The sequence below is a fragment of the Trachemys scripta genome, chromosome 10 (assembly GCF_013100865.1).
Source record: "Trachemys scripta elegans isolate TJP31775 chromosome 10, CAS_Tse_1.0, whole genome shotgun sequence".
Lineage (NCBI taxonomy): Eukaryota > Metazoa > Chordata > Testudines > Emydidae > Trachemys > Trachemys scripta.
The window spans coordinates 1129766-1151816 of record NC_048307.1 but is presented as its reverse complement, the minus strand read 5'-3'; the positions used below and the strand labels follow the sequence as shown (position 1 = coordinate 1151816).

At 49.8% G+C, this 22051-nt stretch overlaps 1 protein-coding gene across 1 annotated transcript in view; it reads left to right on the top strand.

Annotated features, from left to right (window-relative positions):
- Window positions 1–3180: 3180 nt before the first annotated feature.
- The window catches only part of HS3ST4 (heparan sulfate-glucosamine 3-sulfotransferase 4), a 108960-nt gene continuing 90089 nt past the window's right edge, over window positions 3181–22051 (top strand). The window contains exon 1 of the mRNA XM_034783611.1: window positions 3181–3779. Within this exon, the coding sequence (XP_034639502.1) occupies window positions 3181–3779 (599 nt within the window). The remainder of the gene's footprint in view (window positions 3780–22051) is intronic.

Here is a 22051-nt window from a genome sequence, read left to right as displayed (position 1 = left end):
TCACTTCTGCATCAGATGCCCCTCTGCCCCTCGCCCCCGAAGAAATGCCCCCTGGAATGCACCTGGTCACGGCAGAGATAGAAGGACAGTGTGGTCCTTAGGCTAGGAGTCATCCAGCCCAACCTCGCTGGCTTCCCAAGCTCTATGTTGCGCTGCCAATGGCCACGCTCGGCTCTGGCAGGTGTTTCAAGGACCCTGCATGTGCTCAGCCGAGTATTCGCTCCAGTACTGAGGCACAAGGCTGTGAGGGAAGGGAGACGAGGCTTTACTTCTGTCAGCCCAGGTTAGCCCCGTAATATTAACATAACTGTAACGCAGTTGAAAAGGAATCCACTAGTTACAGGAAATGATTTACAGGACACAAGACTGCCTTTCAGAGGCCTCAAGTGTACCATAAAAAATATATTATAAAGGAGTAATCTTTATCTGAACTGAGGCTGCACTGAGAGAACACATGTCCAGCTGAGAGCAGCATTGAGCTTTGGTTCACTCTGGGAAAAGTCAATGCTCTTCATCTTATTTGATTAATTTTTTTCTTGGCACTGGGCATCTAGTTAATATTTGTGCTCAACAATGGGGTTTTTTTTCCTCCAAAGGTTGCTCTTGTCCTGGGCTCAGACAAAGGCAGAGATGCCAATAGTATCTCCCCAGACAAACTGCCCTGCTGGGATTGTGTGTTAACAGCAAGATGTGGAGAAGTCAGACTCCACTCCCCGCTGTCCCGCCCCACGCTGTGAAAGATTGGCCTATCTCTGGGCAGAAGGTGCCAGGGGAACTAAGCTCCCTGCCCCCCAGCCAGGCTGATGCTGAAGCCCATTTGCAGGAGCCTGCATGATGAGCTGTGGAAAACCTCCAGACCCGCGGGAGTCTGAGCAGGGGCGACTGTCTTCAGGTGTATTTTCTTCTCCCCCTTGGTGAAGCTGAGGTTCCCGGGGTTCATAGTATTCAATGCTGAAAACATGGGCATTGTGGTTGTGCCCAGAAACGTGTGTACACACGAGCCAGGCGTAGCATGCAGCTGTACCTAAGCGTGCAGGGGGGTTTCTGTCCCTAACTCAGGTGTGTGCACTTCGGCACACGCATCTTCAAAAGCTGGGCCCTAATGTTCACTTTCAGATCCCCACTGAGTCAAGTCAGCAATGTAGGGAGGAAGGAGAGTCCAGAGATTAGGGCACTAGGGGTCAGTTCCCTGCTCCATCAGATATCACTAGTCTCTCTGGCTCCGTATACACAGCAACTAGACACCCACGGCTGGGGCTCGCGGGGCTCGGGCTGGGGAGCTGTTTCACTGCTCTGCAGACTTCTGGGCTCAGGCTGGAGCTTGGGCACCAGGACCCTGCGGGATGGGAGGACCCATCTGTACACCCAGGGAATAGCCCTGCCCTGCCTCCCGGGGGGTTCCCAGGGATAAATACACCACAGGATAAGTACCTACAAGATACCAACAGACTCCAGGGCAAGGTGGCGAATGTAACAAACTCACGTCCACACACCCCAGGAGCGGCTCAGCTAAGCACACCTCTGAGGCCCTCCCTTCGCCCCGAACGTCAGCTCAGGGAGGTTACTGGATGGGGCTCTCGGAGGAGACCAGGTACCTCTTGTTGACATCCCGAAGGACAGGAGGATCAGGGTAATTTTATGCCTTTGATGGAGTCGATCCTCTATGGAGATCACTAAGCCACCCTTGCGGGGACCAGGTCCAGGGTCCCATATTGGTATTTCTGAAGGATAAACAAGGACGGCCACTGCCTCCCCTTGCGTCCCATGGGAAGACGGTGCCTCCTTAGTCATGATGAGGAGAGCTCCTGGGTTGGGGCGGGGGGCTCTACCCCAGCTGGGAACAGACTCTCCTGCCCATGGGGGGGGTGTCATCTAGTCTAGCCCCATCTTCGGGCTTTTCCCCGCAGAGGGAATCCCCACCTGTAGGGGCAGGGCCCAGCCTCCTCTCATGAAAGAGGAGGTACCTTTCCCCTATGGCTGGGGGTCACAGTGGCCCCTGATTGGAGCCCCCAAAGACAGAAGATGGGGGCTGACAGCCAGTCACCCCAGAACCCTGCAAAGGAGCGGGTGAAAGGCCCCGTCCTCCAAAGACTGTCAGGGATTAGTGCTGGGGAAGCTATGCAGGAGTGGGGAGAAGCAGAGGGTGGGGGCGGGGTGATCGGGGGCAGGAGCAGGGAGGAGCAGAGGCTGGGGGTCAGGGTGGCTGGGGGCAGGGAGGAGCGGGGGCTGGGGGGCAGGGTCGGGGGGCAGGGAAAAGCAGGCGGAGGCAGAGTGACTGAGGGCAGGAGCAGAGGCTGGGGGCAGGGTGGCTGGGGCTGGGGCAGGGGCAGGGAGGAGCAGAGGCTGGGGGCAGGGTGGCTGGGGGGCAGGGAGGAGCCGTGGCTGGGGGGCAGGGTGGCTGGGGCTGGGGCAGGGGCAGGGGCAGGGAGGAGCAGAGGCTGGGGCAGGGAGGAGCAGAGGCTGAGGGGCAGGATCGGGGGGCAGGGAGAAGCGGGGGGGCAGAGTGACTGAGGGCAGGAGCAGAGGCTGGGGGGCAGGAGCAGGGAGGAGCCGTGGCTGGGGGGCACAGCCGGCAGACCGGGGCGGCAGGAGGGAGCGGCTGGGTGGCACACGAGCTGTAAGGCAGCAAGGGGGGACCGGGGACAGCCCGTGCTGCGGGGCGGGGCGGGGCGGGGGGCAGCGGGGATTCCGGGGCGAGGTTGCCCGGGCGCGCGCTCTCCATCTCCGTTCCCAGCGCCGGGCGCGCTGCCCTCAGCCCCAGGCCGGCCCGGGGCGCGGTGCCAGGCGCGGTGCCAGCCCCGCTCTCCCCGCCGCCCCGTGCCGGGGGCGGGCTCTCCCCACGCCGGGAGCGCGCTCTCCTCCTCCCGCTCGGCACAAAGTTTAGCAGCAGGAACTCGGGCTGCAACAGTGCGAGGCGGCGGCGGCGGAGCCAGAGCGCAGCGTCCCCGGGCGCGCCGCGGAGCCGGTCCCCATGCGCCCGGAGCCGGTCCCCATGCGCCCGGCCGGCTGGAGGCGGCTGCACCGCGGGGGCTGCGGGGCTCCGCGCTGACTGTGCCATGCGGGGCTCCCCCCCGGCGGCTGCGGGGCGGGAGGGCAGCGGCGCCCCATGCACACGGGGCTGCCGGGCGGCGGCTGACACCATGTGCGCCCGGTGCGCGGGGCTAGGAGCGGGGAGCAGTCATGCCCCCCCCCGCCCAGCCTGGGGCGCAGGGCGGGCGCGGCTCTAAGGGGCCTCCCGCTCGAAAGCTGCTCTGCATGTGCAGCCTCTCGCTGTGCCTCACCTACCTGTGCTACAGCCTGATGGGGGGCACCGGCCCGGGCGCCCTGCGCTCCCCCGCCGGCCTGCGCGGCTTCCCGGCTCCCAGCGCCCTGCGCGGCTCCCCGGCTCCCAGCGCCCTGCGCTCCCCCGCCGGCCTGCGCGGCTCCTCGGCCACCCCCGCGCCCCCCACTCGGGCCAGCAACGCCAGCCGCCCGGGAGTGTCGGCGGCCGCCTGGCTCCGGACTGCGCTGGCCCCCGGCGAGGTGATCGCGACGCAGAGCGGCGCCTTCGAGAGGGACCCGCAGGAATCCAGCACCACGGACGAGGAGCTGAGCCGGGCGGGCAGCACCACGCCGGACTACGGCGAGAAGCGGCTGCCGCAAGCCCTGATCATCGGCGTGAAGAAGGGGGGCACCCGGGCGCTGCTGGAGGCCATCCGGGCGCACCCCGACGTGCGCGCCGTGGGGGTCGAGCCCCACTTCTTCGACAGGAACTACGAGAAGGGGCTGGAGTGGTACAGGTGAGCGCCGGGCGGGGCGGCCGGGGGCAGAGACACCTGCGCGGGGCCAATAGCGGGCAGCCTGCGCCCCCCAAGCGGGAAGGAGCCGGGCCTGTAGCCGGGGGGGAGCGCTCCTGGCTGGAAGGGCTGGGCCCGGGCTCTCCCTGGCCTGTTTGGAGAGAGCCCCCGGGCAGGTTGGCTCCACTGCGCTGCCTGTAGCCCTCCCCTCGGGACCCTCTCCGGCTCCTTCCCGCTCCCCTAAGGCACCATCGGCTCCGCCCTGGGAGCAGGTGGCAAATTCCCTTCGCCCCATGCCACCCTCTGGAGGCTCTGGCCTCCTGCCCCTCGGGGGGCGGGCTGTGCCTTGGGGCCTGAGGGGCGCTTGGCTGCTGTGCTGGGTACCAGGGGCTGTAGCGGTGCGAGGCAGCCCCAGCCCAGTCCTCAGGGACAGAGCCTGGGGCGGGGTATTAGTAACGATTGTGCCCAGGGCTGAGGAGAAGAGAGTGTGAGTTGTTAGTGGCTTGACTTGCCATTGCCTTGCTTTTGTGGGTTTGTGTCTGGTGTGTGTGTGTGGCTCACCCTGCAGGTTTCTGTGTATTTAAAATCGAACCCCCCCACCCTCTGTGCAGAAGTTCTCACATTGAGTCTATTGCTTACTTATTTACTGCCCATCTCCTACCTGGCAGCTTACCTGAGCAAGGTACTGTCTCCAGGATCTGTGTGAATCCCAGCCATGCCCTCCGCTTTCAACTGCAGGCACCTTGGGATTGATTAAGCACATCAAAACAATATATAGGGGACAGATGAGGCCCCAGAGCAGCTAGTGCCTGGTGTGGAGACAAATTGTGCAATAACAGATTTAAATGCAGGCAAAATAACTGTATCATTAATGTTACTGGCTATTATACTATTTAAAATACAGGGTTCTGATGGAGATGCCAGAAATAGATAAAAAAATGCATTTTATGCAGCTCCCAGCACACAGAAGATTTGAACAGATTGCTCCGGGTAGCTGCACTTGCAATATACAAATCTCGACTGTTCAGTAGTTAATAATTACAGAAATAAACAAGCCTGCAAGCCCAGGTGATAGCTGCAGTTTTAAAGTGACAATAAATAAACAAGGATTCTTTCCTCATACAAGCCACAGCATCCTGAATTTACTTCCCAAATGGAGATTTATTCCTTTTATGCAACAAGTTCCATCTGCTAGAAGTTTTTGAATTGATTAGTCTGAGCTCTGTGTATGAATTACTCTTGGTATTGCCGTTTGATCTAACACATTTAAAACTTTGAACGTAGACTCCTTTTAACCTGTTCCAATATATGAAAACAGGCTGAATTCATCAGTAGGGTTCTTTGCCGTTTCAACATATCAAACTAATTGTGATGTTCACTGTTTTGAAATATTTATCTCAAAACTTGAAAATACAAATCATTAATTTAACTTGAAAATTATTGATGATATTATTTTTTAGCTTCTGGCAGCACTCGCACTGTGCTTGTTGCTTTCCAAATAGGAAATAATCATGATTAAAACATCGAGGTCCTGGCTTTTTATTTCACTCAGTAGGGTAGTTGACTAAACAGCTGGAAAGAATGAGGAACATTTTCAGTTTCAGAGGCAAAAAGTTAACAACTGTTTGAATTAGCTGTTTTTTTTTTTAAATAAAAATAAAGTGTGAGGTTTTCATGTCAACACTAACTTAGATGTGATCATCTTCAGGCAGGTTTCCTCAGAAATTTTGGAAGCAAAGTGTTTGCAATAATACTTATTTGCTGTGGCATTTGCTTGGCTTTATTATGATGCCCAGCGATTCCCTGAGGAACTCCAGTGAAGTGGAGACCAGCAATCAGAGAGTACTTGTATGAGAGCTTGTTTGTTATGTGCTGTCAAAGGCTATGTGTGTTGCATCAACATCTGGACATGAGGAGGACTGGCTCAAGTGATTTTATTTGTGCACACTTTATTTCAAACAGCCAACATCCTATTTTACCTAATTGTCACCCAGGAAAGCTTTTCTTTAAAGACCAAGTTTAGAAACTCGATGAAAGAAGCTAAAGATAGGGGTGTAGAGAGGTTTGGTTTTGTTCAAAATAGGCGGAAGAAGATCAAGCACTGAATATGCCAAGCAGCTGTGTTTTCATCTTGAAAGTAAAGCTGGGAGAAAAGGGCCAGGGAGTGAGCGTAGCTTTCCCTTGGAGCGAAAGGCACAAACAGGTATGCATCTGCAGAACAGTATTCGGATCTTTTTGTCATTCTTGTAGCTATGTGGTGTTGCTCTCGTAGGTTTATTTAAGCTGATTTTTAGTGCTGGTGAATGGTGTTGGACTCAACAGCTGTGGGCACTAGGGTGACCAGACAGCAAGTGTGAAAAATCGGGAGGGGGGAGGGGGATAATAGGAGCTTATATAAGAAAAAGTCCCAAAAATCGGGACTGTTCCTATAAAACCGGGACATCTAGGCACCCTAGTGGGCACTGAAATCTACTGGTTACCCGACCAGCAGCCACAGCGCAAGCAGTGAGCAGATCTTCGTCTCAATCCTGAGCTGGAATTGCCATATTGGAAGACAGCAAGGAGACACATATAGTAGCTATCCTTAGTGCCTCAGAGTAAGCCCTAAATCCCCATTTTTGACACATGAAGGGGATTTCTTCCTGATCCTAGCCGATGGGTAGCTTCTGTCCTGCATCATGAAGGTTGAGAGTCTTTGCAATTGTATCCTAGCTAGAGAAATTGCAGATGTTATTCATATTCACATAAATGTCTGTTTTTAACCTTCTTGAATTACTTGCATTAATGTCTTCTGGCAGTGAGTTCCACGGGATACTTACACATTTGGTAACATGTGGCTTCCTTTTGTCCATTTTAAAACTGTTGCCTTTTAATACTATCAAATTATTATTTTCTAGTGTCACGGGGTGGAAAATGGGGCCACTTTACTGGCCTTCTCTGCATCATTCATTGTTGAAAGTTTGTTTTGGTGATTACTGTACTGTCCTAGGAAACAGTAACTTTATGTTCTACTCCAAACTCTGCCAACATGGCCTAGAGCCAGTTCCCTTTTAACTTCCCCATACCTCAGCTTCCTAATCTGTAAAATGGGGATAATAATACTTAGCTATTTCTTTTGGCTGTGTATCTTGCTACAGTTGGTCATGCCTTTGTCTCCTTGAGTTTGACTACTATAATACACTCTACATGAGATTATATCTTATGACGCTCCAGAAGCTGAAGTTAGTGCAAAATACACTTTAGGTAGGGAATCGGTTACACCGGTTCTCTAGAGTCTTCTGTTTTCTGTAAGGTTTAGGAAAAGCTATGTGAATGGGTGATCTGTGCTGATTGTGAGAGTTCAAAAGCCAGGGTTACAGTTTATGTGGAAATTACAGAATTGAAATCTTCCTACGTGTGTACTGATGTATTATGTTTAAGGTGGCGTTAAGGCTGCATGGGGTTGTTCAGGATTAAGGTGTCCGATTTGGTGATTCCATACACTTTTTAGTGTTGGGTTGTTTGAGGGATTTGTTCAGTGGTACATCTTCCCTTCAATTCCATTTATAGCCTTCGGTGTAAGTTAACTGTTGCTGAATTTCCTAGATTTTCTTTTTTCTAACTGTAGGATATATTTTGAATGCTATTAAAAGTTGTATTTAAGGGTTTGTGGGAAGCATTATCTATTTTTAGCCTCTCTTTTTCTTAACAATCCAGTGATATTTCTTTCTGGCATATATGTCTTTTGCATGTTCTCAGTTTCACCTCTTTCTTTTATCGGAGACATTGGTACTTAACAGTAGATATTATCCTTCATGATAAAGAGAACTAACTGCATCCCTTCTACAATGCCAAAATGATTTGCTCCACAGTGAATCATTGTGAGGTTTGTCAAAGGTCATGAGGTCTTCATTTCCATCAAAGTGGAAATTAACTGATGCCTCTTCATTCCTTTCTTACCCTTCTAGATCACATGATCTTTCTATAATCCTAAATATGAATTGCCATGGATTTTTAGTCAGTACTCGGTGCTTTTATAATCCAAGACTTTCCCACAGTCAACACAGGGGAATGTCTTTCACTGCAGAATTAACTTGGGTGTCCAGCACTCGGGGCTGAGTACGGGGGTTGCCCTAGTCAGGGTGTGAGCTGCCACACTGCAAATCCGGACTCGACTGCGTCCACACAGTTGCTGTGCTCATCCATGTTAGCACTGGAACTTCTGGGGGCTCGTAGTGCTGCAGCATGATGTGATGCTCTGTGATTCTTTCCTAGTGAATTGTGGGAGAACTTGTCTGTCCTTCTGGGCACACGGGGGAATTGTGAGAAGGCATCGGAGGACTGTCAGCACATGAGTGGCTTAACCTGAATCCTCACTGCAAAGTGGGCAGGTTGCCAGCCCAAAGGTAAGCCATGTTCATGCGTTAGCCTAGACCCCAGGACGGGCCAGCTAGCCCGGGTAAAGCTGAGGCGTGGGTGTGAATGAGAGCCAGAATAAGGCCAACCCCACCTAATAGCCTGGTTTAACTCTGCAGCGAGGATGGACCCACAGTCATTTCTGGAGCTGGGATACACCTGTCATCTTGCAGTGTTAGATGCCAAAACTTGTATTCTTTAAACATTTGTCATCTACTATGAAACCCTTTGGCAAAACCCCGCGTACTCCAGAAGACGCTGGACCTGGATTCTATGGCGAAGTCTCCGAAATCTCTGGCACTCTGTTGCAGCTTCATTTCAATTGAAACGTGGATGAAATACTAGCGGAATGACACAGTTAGCACACTAGCCCCTGTGCTGCTCATTTAGAGGTTAATGTAGAAACAGCATCAAATAAAATGATGAGATCGGCTTTCAGCACGCGGCACCTGCAGCCTGTTCCTGCATTGTAGGACTTGTCCCATGGAAGCAGGTTTGGGGACTTGGGCTGAGGGCATGTGGGGCACTGTCACTGTCTGGGACAGGGGCGGCTCTATGGTTTTTGCCGCCCCAAGCATGGCAGTCAGGCGGCTTTCGGCGGCGTGCCTGCGGGCGGTCCGCTGGCCACGCGGATTCGGTGGCATACCTGCGGGAGGTCCGCCGGTGCTGTGCCTTCAGCGTCCCCGCCGCCGAATCCACGGGACGGGCGGACCTCCCGCAGGCATGCCGCCGAAGGCAGCCTGACTGCCACCCTCACAGCGACCGGCAGGCCGCTCCCCGCGCTTGCTGCCCCAGGTCTGCGCTTGCTGTGCTGGTGCCTGGAGCCGCCCCTGGTCTGGGAGTGCATTAAGTACATTAGTGAGGTGTGATCAGCAAAGAAATAGTTAATCATGCTGGCATTTAAATTGTCAACTTTAGGTATCACAGGAGCTCACTGAGAAGGGTGGGACAGTTCATGGATCTCAGAGCTATTGTTTCAGCTGCTTGGAGGTTCAGGAAGCTTCACGCTTTCAAGGTTATCTTGGCATCTGAAAAGGCCAGAAACATTTTTAAATGAAAGTTTAGAGTCTGTAGCATCCATTGGATAACAAATGCACCATTTGTAACAAAATATGACAGGCCTCATAACGTAAATACAGCATTTATGACTAGCAGTATTAAATCCAATATTTTCACATTAATAACCAGGGCATGTTTCCTGTGTCTTAGATTTTCAAATAATCTATAAATCAGTGAATTTTCAGATCTCAAACTTCAGGAATTAATTTGCTAGAGGGATCCAAAAAAAGGTTAGACTCATAAAAATCAAAATGGAGACATTTTAAAATGATTATAACTAACAGATTTACTGGTAAATTCTCAGAAAATTCATTTGGTACTGTTAAGAGTAAGTGCTGTAAGTATGGGGAGGATATGATAAATTTATATTCTTCATTCATAATGAAGACCTTTCATCCTTTTAGTGAAACTCTCAATGCAACTTTAACTAAGGAACTGCTATGGTGTCTTCATAATTATAACCTTGCTTTTACTTCATGGCTCATTCCCTCTTATGCCTCAATCCTTTAGGCTTAATTTTTCGCACGTGCCCCAACGGGCCTACGTTCCTGGGGAAGGTGAAATGCACGTTCCTTGTCTGTCTTGTCTTTCTAGGCTGTCAAATTGTTCGGCTAGGGCCTGTCTAATGTGGTTGTAACATGCCCAGCACAATAAAGCCCCCAGATGCTACAGTCATATAAATAATTAATAACACCAATAAATCGGGGATCCTTGTCCTGAATAATACAAGAAGCTGCTTCAGGAAATATCTGTTTCTGAACCAGTTGGTCCAAGAAGCAATTGCACTGGGATTGAGAAACTGATTCTTTAAATCACACCCCTGTGGCCACTACACTAGTGCAGGGATAGACAACGGGTGGACCATGGGCCAAATCCGGACCACCAGACCCTTTTTTATTTACTGATTATTATCATTATTGTGATTGCGGTGTGAAAAGATGTTGCTCTGGAGTGTGGACCTTATCTATACCTTGACCAAGGAATTTGGATCTTGACAAAAAAGAATGGATTACCCCTGCACTAGTGCATCTTTGGGTAGCGACTGTCGTGCACTATTGTCGTTTGAACAGGTTTTGTTGCCTCCCTGCTGTTGCTACCATTCTGTGTTCCCCATCCCTGGCTGTGTTGATGGAGAGGCCAGTGGTCTGTACTTCACACTCGTACAATGTTTGTACTCCTGTGACCTGCGATTTGTATCCACGCAGATTGAACAGCATGAATTACCTTTCAGGTAGATTGGTTTCCATGGCCATGCGTCTCTTGGGCCTCTCTGCTCAGACTGCCAGCAGGGGAAGTGAGGGTAGGGGCAAGGAAGGCTAAAGACCCTGGACTGAGACCATGGACTCATTTCACATTGGGCCCCGAACAGCCATCAGATAGCAATAGCCTTTGGTCACCTCAGTGTTAATCCTGTGCTGTTTGAATCTCACTGCTGTGCTGCTGTGTAATATTTATACCCCTCTATTCCGTGTCAGAATATTCAGAAAATAAAATCACCGCCACTAGGGCTGACATTCAGCGCTGAGGGGCACTATAGGGTGGATAGATAGATGGGGCTTTTCTTCTAATGATGTGAGAGACTGCTGGTACTTTGTAACTACTGTATTTCTCTGTGAAAGGCCTTTCCCGTGTATACCGTATTCTCAGCACTTCTGATCCTTTAGGGACGGGGGATTGATTTTTCCAGGTCCTGCTGTGAGTTGGCTTTGGCTGAAATGCAGTGACTCAGCTGCCCCCCCTTACACTGTGTTGGGATTACCCTGGGCTATGAATTTAAAATTATACACACCCGTGCCCCATTTTAACATTGGCCATTTCAAGACTGTCACCTCTCATTTCTCCTTAAACATTTAGGACCTGATTTTCCGTGGTAGCCTCTAATGTTGAGGCACAATTTTGCACCTGCAAATAATTCTGGGATAATATCAGTGCTGTTTCTCACGGGGGGAAAAGAATGAGCCTACTGTTATTTCAGATGCATATTTCTCTTGTGCATTCCTGTGCAAGGCAGAGATGCATGTATATGTATACACCCCACTTAGTTCTGTAGCCAGTTCTCACGAAAATTGACAGAAGGACTGTAATAGACGTCAATGCTCTTTTGATTGGGCCTGTACTCTGCATGCCAAGGGCCAGACTCTGCCCTTGGCAAGGTGCCTGGAATTCCCTATTCTTGCCCTGCTGAGAGGTTGGGGGCGGGGATGAGTAAAGGTCTCTCACAGGCTCCGTTAGCCTCTTCAGCTGGGGGCTGGATCTGCTCCCAAACCAAGAGCTATTAGGTGACTCTACGCCGGTGCAGACAGGTCTGGCCCAGGTCTTAGGCCAGGAGAGCTACATTTCCCAAAGATGGTACCTGGCTTCTCTTAGCCTTTCTGTTTTGTTTCAGGTAGAGGGATGTAGGGAGACATCAGGCTTCGCTTCAATGTCATATGGCCTAATGGCCACAGAGCAGCACCTAGCGCTCAGCATCCCCACGCCGGCCGCAGACACTGAGCTCAGCCCTGCACAGCAAGGGGCAGCGTGCTCGCAGGGCAAGGGGAGCGTATGTAGAGCAAGGGGCAGCGTGCTCGCAGGGCAAGGGGAGTGTATGTAGAGCAAAGGGGAGCGTGCTCGCAGGGCAAGGGGAGCGTATGTAGAGCAAAGGGCAGCGTGCTCGCAGGGCAAGGGGAGCGTATGTAGAGCAAAGGGGAGCGTGCTCGCAGGGCAAGGGGAGCGTATGTAGAGCAAGGGGCAGCGTGCTCGCAGGGCAAGGGGAGTGTATGTAGAGCAAAGGGGAGCGTGCTCGCAGGGCAAGGGGAGCGTATGTAGAGCAAAGGGCAGTGTGCTCGCAGGGCAAGGGGAGCGTATGTAGAGCAAAGGGGAGCGTGCTCGCAGGGCAAGGGGAGCGTATGTAGAGCAAAGGGCAGTGTGCGCAGGGCAAGGGGCAGCGTACGTAGGGCAAGGGGCAGCGTGCATAGAGCAAGGGGCAGCGTGCGTAGGGCAAGGGGCAGCGTGCTCGCAGGGCAAGGGGCAGCGTGCGTAGGGCAAGGGGCAGTGTGCTCACAGGGCAAGGGGCAGCGTGCGTAGAGCAAAGGGCAGCGTGCTCACAGGGCAAGGGGCAGCGTACGTAGGGCAAGGGGCAGCGTGCATAGAGCAAGGGGCAGCGTGCGTAGGGCAAGGGGCAGTGTGCTCACAGGGCAAGGGGCAGCGTGCGTAGAGCAAAGGGCAGCGTGCTCACAGGGCAAGGGGCAGTGTGCTCACAGGGCAAGGGGCAGCGTGCGTAGAGCAAAGGGCAGCGTGCTCGCAGGGCAAGGGGCAGTGTGCTCGCAGAGCAAGGGGCAGCGTACGTAGGGCAAGGGGCAGCGTGCATAGAGCAAGGGGCAGCGTGCGTAGGGCAAGGGGCAGCGTGCTCGCAGGGCAAGCGATGCGGGAACACCCATTCCTGCTGGAAGGCCAGCGCTAGCGCCAAGCTGCTCCTCCTGCCCCCTTTTAGATTTATTGTTTGCTGCTGAAAGGGCCTTGGGGGGCCCCGGTGCACAGAGTCCCTCCCGGCCTCCTAAGAGGAACCAGACCTCAGTGAGCTCAGAGTTATGCGCCTCCTCAGCATGACGGAGGTCACGCCCCCACCTCCTCAGCCACACCCACTGCTCGTCCAGGCTCCTTGTGCCCTGCACTCTGGAAAGGGAAGGAGCAGAAGCATGGGGCTTGAGACCTCCTGCACTCAGAGTGGAGGATGAAGCCTGGTGCTTCTCCCCACACGTAGACTCTATTCACACTCACATGGCAACACGAGAACCTTGTGCTCCCCGCTGGGTGCTGTGCATGGGCTTGCGGGGTCATGGTCATGGTCATGATCTCGGCTATCTGTAAGAGACCACAAACAGGAGCAACTAAAGATTTCCCCAATTAAGCATTTATTCTTTGCTTTCTGACTGATTACCTGTTCAGGGGGCTATGCCTGCCCCATCTCTGCTCCTGTACCCGATCACTGGGGCAGTCATCCTTCCCCCACGACCCCCTGATTATCCAGGTCAGAGCTCTATTAGCAACGCTTCCAATGAGCACAAGCAGATATAGGTCTGAGTGCGAGGTCCCCCCTGCTCTGTCAAACTGAAGTCCCTTCTGTTGGGATTATGACTGTCCCAAAGCCGTCCTTAAACAGGGTATGATGGAGTTACAAGTTGGAAGATAAATAACAACCACCAAAAGGTCAAGTTGTGTTTCTTCTAACACCTTTTTGCCAGATGGGGGCCAGCGCCACACTGCCAGGCCTGGGACGATTTACACATCAATATACGTATGTGGGAACAATGAAGCTTCGGAGCATTGGTCTCAGTAATCCACAGAGGAAATTCCACAGTGCTTTGCTTCTAACGATTTGTCATTTCTACGATCGAAGTTTGCCCAGTGAGCTTTGTGTGACTGCCGTTTCACACCGGCCATGCAGCGGCTGCAGCAAAGGGCACAACAGGAAACCCAGAAATAGGACTGAGCCCCTTTGGAAAACACGGTGGAAAAGAATCAGCTGGTTACATTTCTGGGTTTAAATGATGCGTTTGACCCCTATTCATGTATTGATTTAGTGAGGCATGTTCTGCTTTGTAAAAACTGTGGTCTAGGGAAGGGAGGAACAACAGGTTTACAAAGAAAGTTAAGAGCAAAGGCTTTTGCTTTTCAAAGTGAAAATTCCACCACGGATTGGTGACACCTTCTATTGAGAGCAGTTTGAATCCTCTGCTTTTCATGGATCTCTTTTTCCTCCTGTTGTCATGGGGATTTCTTTTCCCTGAGTTATTATATCATGCACTTCAGCAGAAATTGTATTGCTTTTGGGGCCGGCCAGGCTCATGTGGGACATTTCTCACTGCTCACGGTGTAACACTCTGAAGTAATTTCTTTCAAATGTTTTTTGCTTGAAGTGGTTTCAATGAATTGAGAAGGGTAAGAGTGTGAATGAATGGCTGAGAATTTAGCACTGAGTTCAAGTAAGGAACATACAATATCAAACTTTCCAAAGCATTAAGTGTGGATATCGTAATTTCAGTGTGGCATATACATAGCTAGCAGTCCATTTTATTCGTTTCCTCCCCAAGGATTATTTAGCATTGGAATCTGTTTAAATTGCTTTTCAGCCCCTTTTCAAAGTTTTATTGTAAATCACAGGCTATCTGAATGTCTTCATCCAAGGGGAAAATTATTGTTGTTTAGATTGAGGATATAGGGTTCAATCCTGCAAGATGCGGCATACCCGTTAACTTCCGTGGGAGCTGAGGGCACTCCGCACTTGGCAGGATCATGCCTATGACCTAGTCCTCACACACACAAGTCGTTCTGACACATGGGAGTTGCTCCCATTGTAGTCAGTGAGGCCACTTGGCTGAGTAAGGGTTGTTCATGTGAATAAGTATTTGCGGGATTAAACCTTGAACCCTCAATTCTGCAAAGATTTACACCGATGTCTCACTTCCCTATTGAATTCACATGCGGAAAGTTCAGCCTCAGTCTTTGCAGGATCAGGCCTTAACCTGTAACCGCTTTGGGGCAGAGACCTCGTCATTTGATTTCGCTGTGAAGGGCCCAGCATACGCTTGGCACCGTGTCAATATAAACCATTGGTTGACATATTGAGAAAATGCCTTAATGTCAACATTAGGGGGCTATCCCGGAGCTTTTAATGTGGCCAGAAAACATTGTTTCCTTTAGAGAACCAAGTCTCTGGATTTTTCTAAGGCCAGTTTCAGCCCTAGGAGTCTACACCCACTGAAGCCAAGGGGAATCACTGGCATGAGGGGAACATATAGGCAATTGGATTCCCTAGCTGGGACTCCTGATCCGTGGTCTCCAGTGTGGCGCTGGCTGTGGTATGGCTACCTGCAGTTCATCTTCCCTTTTCCCAGCTGCCGGAAGGCCCTTGAGCACGTTGGAGTTTGGAAACTCACTAATTACTCCGAGTGAGACTCTCCTTGTTGGCAGCAAGAAGGCGGCACTCTTAGGCAAACCTTGTTAATTACTGCAATCGAGATTCCAAAACCAACTGCCGCTTGTGAACACAACATTCATTGGGTGTTTTATTCCCGGCCAGGTCTCTGCTCTGCAGTTGCATTTAGTTAGTCGCCATTTCAATGCTGAAAGAGTATTTAAAAAGCAAAGTGTTTGAAGGCTGTGGAAAAAAATCATGCTTATGAAAAATATCTATTTTTGTAAATCTCCAATTTTTTCCCCCAAAATCTCCACACCAGTTAGTAAATGTTGCAAGATTTGCTGTTTTTCTCCCTGTCAGATTGTACATCCAAGCATCATAAACTTGCTCTTTATTGCTTTAATAGTTACAATCGCTAGTGACATTTTATGTAAATGATGGCATTTACCTTGACAAACTCTCCTGTGAAGTACAGTAACTTGAAAGAATTTATTTTGCAATATAAACAGGCCCAAAATGCCTGGGGTGGATGTAAAATTCAGCGTGGTTTTTACAGCTAAGTTCTTCCCAAAATGTCCTGCTAGGTATACCTAGCTCAGGCCCCAGCTGGAGTCGGTCAGCTCCAAATTGAATCAGTGCTTGAGAGAAACTCAGTAAAGGAGGCTTATGGGAAAGACGAATCGGCAAAGAGCTTGAAGCTACATTCGAGAACGTGTGAAGCAGCACAGGACGTTGGATAAAAGCAGTAACTGCCAGGTGGTGTGTTCATTAGGAAAATCGTTGGAACACATCTTGAGCCAAAATTTGCTTTTAGTTGCATCCATGGAGCCACTCTGGAGCAGGATTTGGCCCGTTCTGTTATGACTGAATAAAGGCCTTGGGCTCTTTAGGCCAAGAGCCAGAATTCACAACTCTCTGATGTTTTGGACCCACATACACCTCCACCCCACACAGAGATGGACAAGCAACACAACTGACGTTCCATCACTATTCTCCCACGTGTGTAAATAGCATTGCTTCAGCCATGTCGCTGCCCTTTCTACACTCACACTCCCTGAACGTTTGTGTAATTCACCCTGACAAGCAGGGGGTTCATGGGAAGTGAAGTTCAGACCCACGTACAGAAGCATTTGTTGAAACCATATTTTGGATTCACATAGTCAAGTATGCATCCTGCACTCATCCAATCAGGGAACAAAAGCAAAGCCATGTGACATTCTGACCAATTGCAATGAAGTAAGATTGCTGTGAAACTGAATTCGCGGGGAACACTTTGCCATCACCACAAGGAACTAAAAATATCATCTAAAAATCAAAAATGTATACGTTGGAGGAAATCACAGCCTGGATGATGTGTGCAGAAAAAGGGTAAATTAGCCGGAACAGTAATTACACTTCCAGCTCTAATCCCAATTACAAACCGTGAATTTTATAGTCATTCCTTTTGGAGGAGATCTCTAATTGGCCAGTAGTTTATCCCCATTTGGTTCTTCCCCCTAGAGAATATTGGCATTGATTCTGCTACCTTTTGCATACAAAGTCAGCACTCTAACCTGCGAGCTAATTTCCCATCTCTTTGTTTCACCTAAATTAATCCCAGCTGCCATCACTGCTCTCCTGTCTCTAATTTTGGGCCTCAGCAGGGTAAGCGGTACACGCTGATGGGACAAAGGTGCTGCTAGCATGTGACGGTTGAAGAAAGGGATGGCATTGTGCTGTTTATATGGGCCGCGAAGCACAAAAATAAAGAAAAAAGTGAGTGGGTTTAACCGCTGCTAGTGAGAGCTGAGAGCCAGAGAGGAGTTTGACAGTGTTCATGTGAAAGGCCATGATCCTGGAATGAAATGGGCAGTCAGAACAATGCAGGATTAAAGATGTGATGGTAGCCAGTGGATACCAACCCCTGCTACACCAGAAGGGGAATTAGCTTTTTGTAAGCCTGATTCAAGTGATATGGCAAGGGCCAAGAAATCAAGTGCAGCCTCTAAGCAACATTCTTGTTGGCCAGATCTGTATGGCATAGTACCAGAAATGGAGCAAACGAAGCTACCCGAGTCTCTGTCTGTTGCCATTGAGTTCATAGCCACACTTGTGCCTTCCTGCCCTCCACCCACCAGCCCGACTTGGGTTGGAAGCACAGAGCTGGGGGATGCAGGCTTTAATGCTGCAGTTAGCACCCCTGGAAACTCCATAATAAGGTCGGTTGTTCAAGGTGGGATACGAGAGGCCGTGTCCAGTGCCCATCCCCTCTCTCTGCCTCCTTCCCAGAGCGTTAACCACAGGAGAGTCCCTTCGAGGGGTTTTTACACCCACGAGCAATGTGAGGGGAAAGAGGATATGGCAGGTGAGTGCAGTACCAATGACAAGCTCTCTTTTACAAACACCTGTGCCTAGACTGCTGCCTTTTGCCTTCGTCTTCTGGTCCAGTTTAACTAGGCGAGTTGGTAACCAAGCAACAGATCACCTGACAAGGGCTATGAAGTGCCCAAGTAGAATCACCTGGCTGGGGCGGGGGCGGGCAGAGTCTTATAAAAGGTTTTCTCACTGGCCATGAGAAAGGTGAGCAGAGCAGGGCCAGAAGCAGACATGGCTGGGCAGGAGGAATCCTGCTGGACCCCCTGGAAAGACACTGATCAAATCCCCCAGGGCTCTTGGTGTGGTGAGGGTGCTGAGGTAGGGTTCTGCATGCAGGTTTTTCATAGATCTGTGTGTCTTGTTTGCTGTCTAAGAGTAAAGTGTGTGTGTGTGTGTTTGGAAATTCCTTTGCAGAGCCAGTGTGTTACTTGCTTGCACTGTCATGTAGTCCCTGCAGGGGCAAACAGGAAACCAGCAGGCCCACAGCTTCCCTGGAGCTCTGGGAGCATACAGCAGCTACCAGGGAGACTAGGGAGAGCTGGCACTGGTTTCAGGGTCTAGGCAACTAGACTGTAGAGTCCCCACTGCCAAGAGGGTTATCAGACACGGGCTCTGCACCTGGAGAGATTGCCTCCCAGGCCAGAGACGGACAGACAGTGTCTGAACTCCGCCCAGCCCTGGCAAGCTAAGAGCACATGGGATGGAAGGTTTGGGTTCAGAACAGCAGCTGCTGCTTGTGCGTCTCCTCCCATCCCCCTTCCACACTCATGTCAGCCATTGCATCATATGAGTAAGCTGGGCCGGGGAGATGACCTGTCCCTGTGGATGCACTACACATGCCTACATCATGAACAATAAAGATTCCTTACTCCGCTCCAAATCCTCTGGAAACCTGAAAGAAAACAATCAAAGCACCATGGAAAAATGCCTGAAGCAATAACTTCATTGGTAAAGGAAGACATCTAGCTGAGAATTGCTAAGACCCAGCAAATCATAATGCAATTTCCTATGCAAAAAGGGTTTATCTTTATCTAAATATTATTCTGCATCATTACTCATTGAAGGGAAACTATTGCTATCCTAGGTTAACTGAGTGAACTTTGCAACCACAGCTGCAAGCTTATCATCCTGATGCTAGTTTGACTTTTATTGCTCCTGAATTGCAGTGATATTGTGAGATGTGAGTAAATGTACACTCCATTAGGAAATGTTAAAGTTTTATACCTCTTTAGAATTAAAAAGATTAAAAGAGGCATTTCTGTGATCTAGTCCACCATGAAATTGGAATCTATTTGGTATGTAAAATGTGTAATACAGATATTCTAACAATTAATGATAACGGTGGGAATAGGTTGGATTTAATGCTCAAAGCTAGCCTGGATTTTCTGAGGCTGATAAAACATATTGCTAGACTGTCACAACCCTTATGGCAAGAATCACTTGCCATGGGTATAGTTACATCGGGGTGTTTCATTATAACCTTGTTTCTATATGCTCAGAACTTTCTGAAAACCTTTCATGTTGGGTTGAAATGGTCCATGGTGGGCATCTACCAAGGGGTGGCTGTTTAGAAAGTTTGAGGGAAGATTTCTGCAGCTGTTTCTGCCGTTTGCAATGGTGAGAAAATACTTTTCCATTGAAAGAGCCTTTTAAAGGTGTGTATTTGTTCATTTGTAACTTAGAAGTGGATGAACATAAAGCTGTGACATTGTATTGCTCTCTTGGGCCTAGGGCCCCCCATACAGCATAACACTGAAGCACATGCATAACTTTGCCAATGGGACAACGTATGTGCCTAAGTTTGTTTGCTGGATGGGTTCTAGGTCCTTCCCCTACTTCACATAACAATCAGATAAGTGCTTAAAAGGTGGTTTTGCACATATGCCTATTAGCTTAAGCTAGTGTTTAGAGATTCAGTACTGACGTTGGAGCTAAGGATGAAATTCACACCTGTGCACGGAGGCCAATGATTTTGAGTGCTTAACAGGTGGACAGGCATGGTGATGGCCTTCGGCACAGAGGTGATTTTCACCCTTAGGACTTGGATCCTGCAATAAACTCTGTGCAGGTTCGGGACCAACATCACTGTCATAGCTACTGTTTTGGTTGAAAACCTTCAGCCAAGCTGTATATAAACAGTTCTCCATGGGTAGATGTCTGTGCACAGGGGCTGGGTTCTGCGTCACACCCTTCATGGCTGGTGAGGAAGCAGGGAGCCTTTCCCCGTGCAGAACTTCTAACCTCTGCAAGAAGAAGCTTCTCCCATGGGGAACTTTACCACTCTGACGACTCCCTTTCGTCTCTTCTTCTTTTCATCCCTGCAAGAGCAACACTGGGGATTCCAAATGGAGTTTGTAAATGGGGCCAGTCCAATAGCTCCTCAGACTTAGTCATGTTCTTTTCATTGTTCCTTTGTTTTCTTCCGGGGGACAAAGAAATTAAAATAAAAAACCTGACGTTAGGATGAGGTTAGGGTGCGTCTCTCAGTGCTCAAAGCTGGGGAAATGAAAAAACCCAGGTTGTCGTATTAACGTTCGGTGGCCGCGCTGCACGTACCTTGTAGTCCTAGTCATGTCACCCTTTGTGAAAGTGCATTGCAATAGCTAAGCTATCAGCGGCACAACACTGATCACTCTGTTTTTAAATGTATAGGGCAGACTCTGGAGATCCTTCGTCACTGAACTGACCATGAGACCGTTGGCATTTCATTGCTGGACTTGTCGGTGCTTTAATGAATAACTTTAATGTTACATTAATGTAGGATTCTTGTACTTTAATTATTTGTGTTGCCATTGGAAATGAAGGGGCACAAATGGCAGTGAGTTCAAAAAGCAAGTGGCAGGTTTAATTGGTGGTATGTGTGAAACTGGAAGTTCTTGGTGATTAACTGCACAATCCCTCGCAGGGCCAGCTTCTCCAGTCCAGCCGCGTTGTGCTCAGCATCAGATCCCACGGAACAGGCAAAGATGGTTTGAGGCTGCCTTTGCGGCCTCCCGCCCCAATCCTGGGGACAGTAGGCCACAGTCTGATCCCTAATGTAAAGTAGAGCAGCCTTGAGGCTGCTCTACTGTGTGTCATGCTGCCTGTGGCACGAAGGGGATATTCCTACAGGTGGAGATCCCTGGGGTTCCCTTTGACCACAAGTTGATGGGGCATGAATGGCACAGGAGTTGCTATACTAACACTAATATCACCTGTGGATTCCTCTGTACATGGGGACTCCACCACCGGCAGTTACACTGGCTTTCAGGTTGCTTTGTGCTACCAGAAAGGTGCAAAGCTGCTTAATAAACCATAGAATCTGGCTCAGAATAGTACTCTGAAAAATATGCAACGGTACAAGGCTTGCTTTCTCTGAGTCCCATGCATGCCCGGCCTGTGGCAATAAAACCATTTCTGAAGATGTTTGGCATTCAAGGATTTGCAGGTTCCTGGCCCATGAATATTCAGATCCTGGCTTGTTCTTTCTGTGGGTGGACTGTACCAATACTTTCCTCCTCTTCTCCCCCCCCCCCCCCCGGGGATTCAATTAGTTCTGTTTGCTGTATTAGCAATAAACAATTCCCTCTGTGGCATAAAAATGAGTTTGTGTTTCATTGTCTCCTTGTTACATTTTAAAAACTGAGCAGGGAAGGGTGAGCTGCTGGGGGGCTGCCCCGGTTTGCAGAGCCAAGCACAAGAGGGCACAAGATGTATGTGGGGCAGCATTGAGAATGAATGAAGAGTCTTGAAAACCACAAACTCAAAAGGTTGTTTCTGCCGAGACAGGAGCCCCGGCGAACAGGGCTTGGTTTAGCGGCCATTGGTAAAATGTTCACAAGTGCCACATCCCAGGGGCTCCGGGGGAACTTTTGGCACCTAAGTCACGTAGATGCTATTGAAAATTTTTACTCTATAGCCTTAAAAGTGTGGCCTGTTGGAGTCAGTTCTGAGAAGGCTCCTAAACACACAGCACCTTTCGTTACCCAGTGGGGATGGAATACATTTAACTGGTCTTTATTTAAACTGAAGCATGAGTTCCTTGGTGCTGAAACGTCAATTTCAATCCAACACAGAGGTCTATTGAAATGATATTTGAAAACGTCCACGTTTGAAATATTCACTAGGGAACCAGGACTGTATCGAGGAGCCGTGTAATTTGACTTCCAGGGCATGGGAGCGCACAATGTAAAGAAAGAAATTAAGCTTTATAAGAGCCGTAATAACACTGATTACGTGGGCAGGGTATATAAATAATTATACAGGATGCCAGAATTTTGTTAGCAGTCTGCACTTTTTGGGGGTTGAAATGTCGTCAGGTACCTGAATAATGTTAACAGACCCATAAATCATTCTTATTTCACACTGCGTTAAACAGAAATCATATTAGTTACAACATTGAAGAGAATCTAAGTAAAGAAAAGGGAAAGGCAAGGTAGTAAGAGGAAACTAGATTTAAATCTAATTGCTTTTTCATGTGTATTTCACTGCTGTTTGCCTGGAACACAATGGTATTCTGTAGGAACTAAAAATTAGACTGTGCACGGGGAGGGAATTCACACAATGTTCCACATCTCCCATCCAGGTT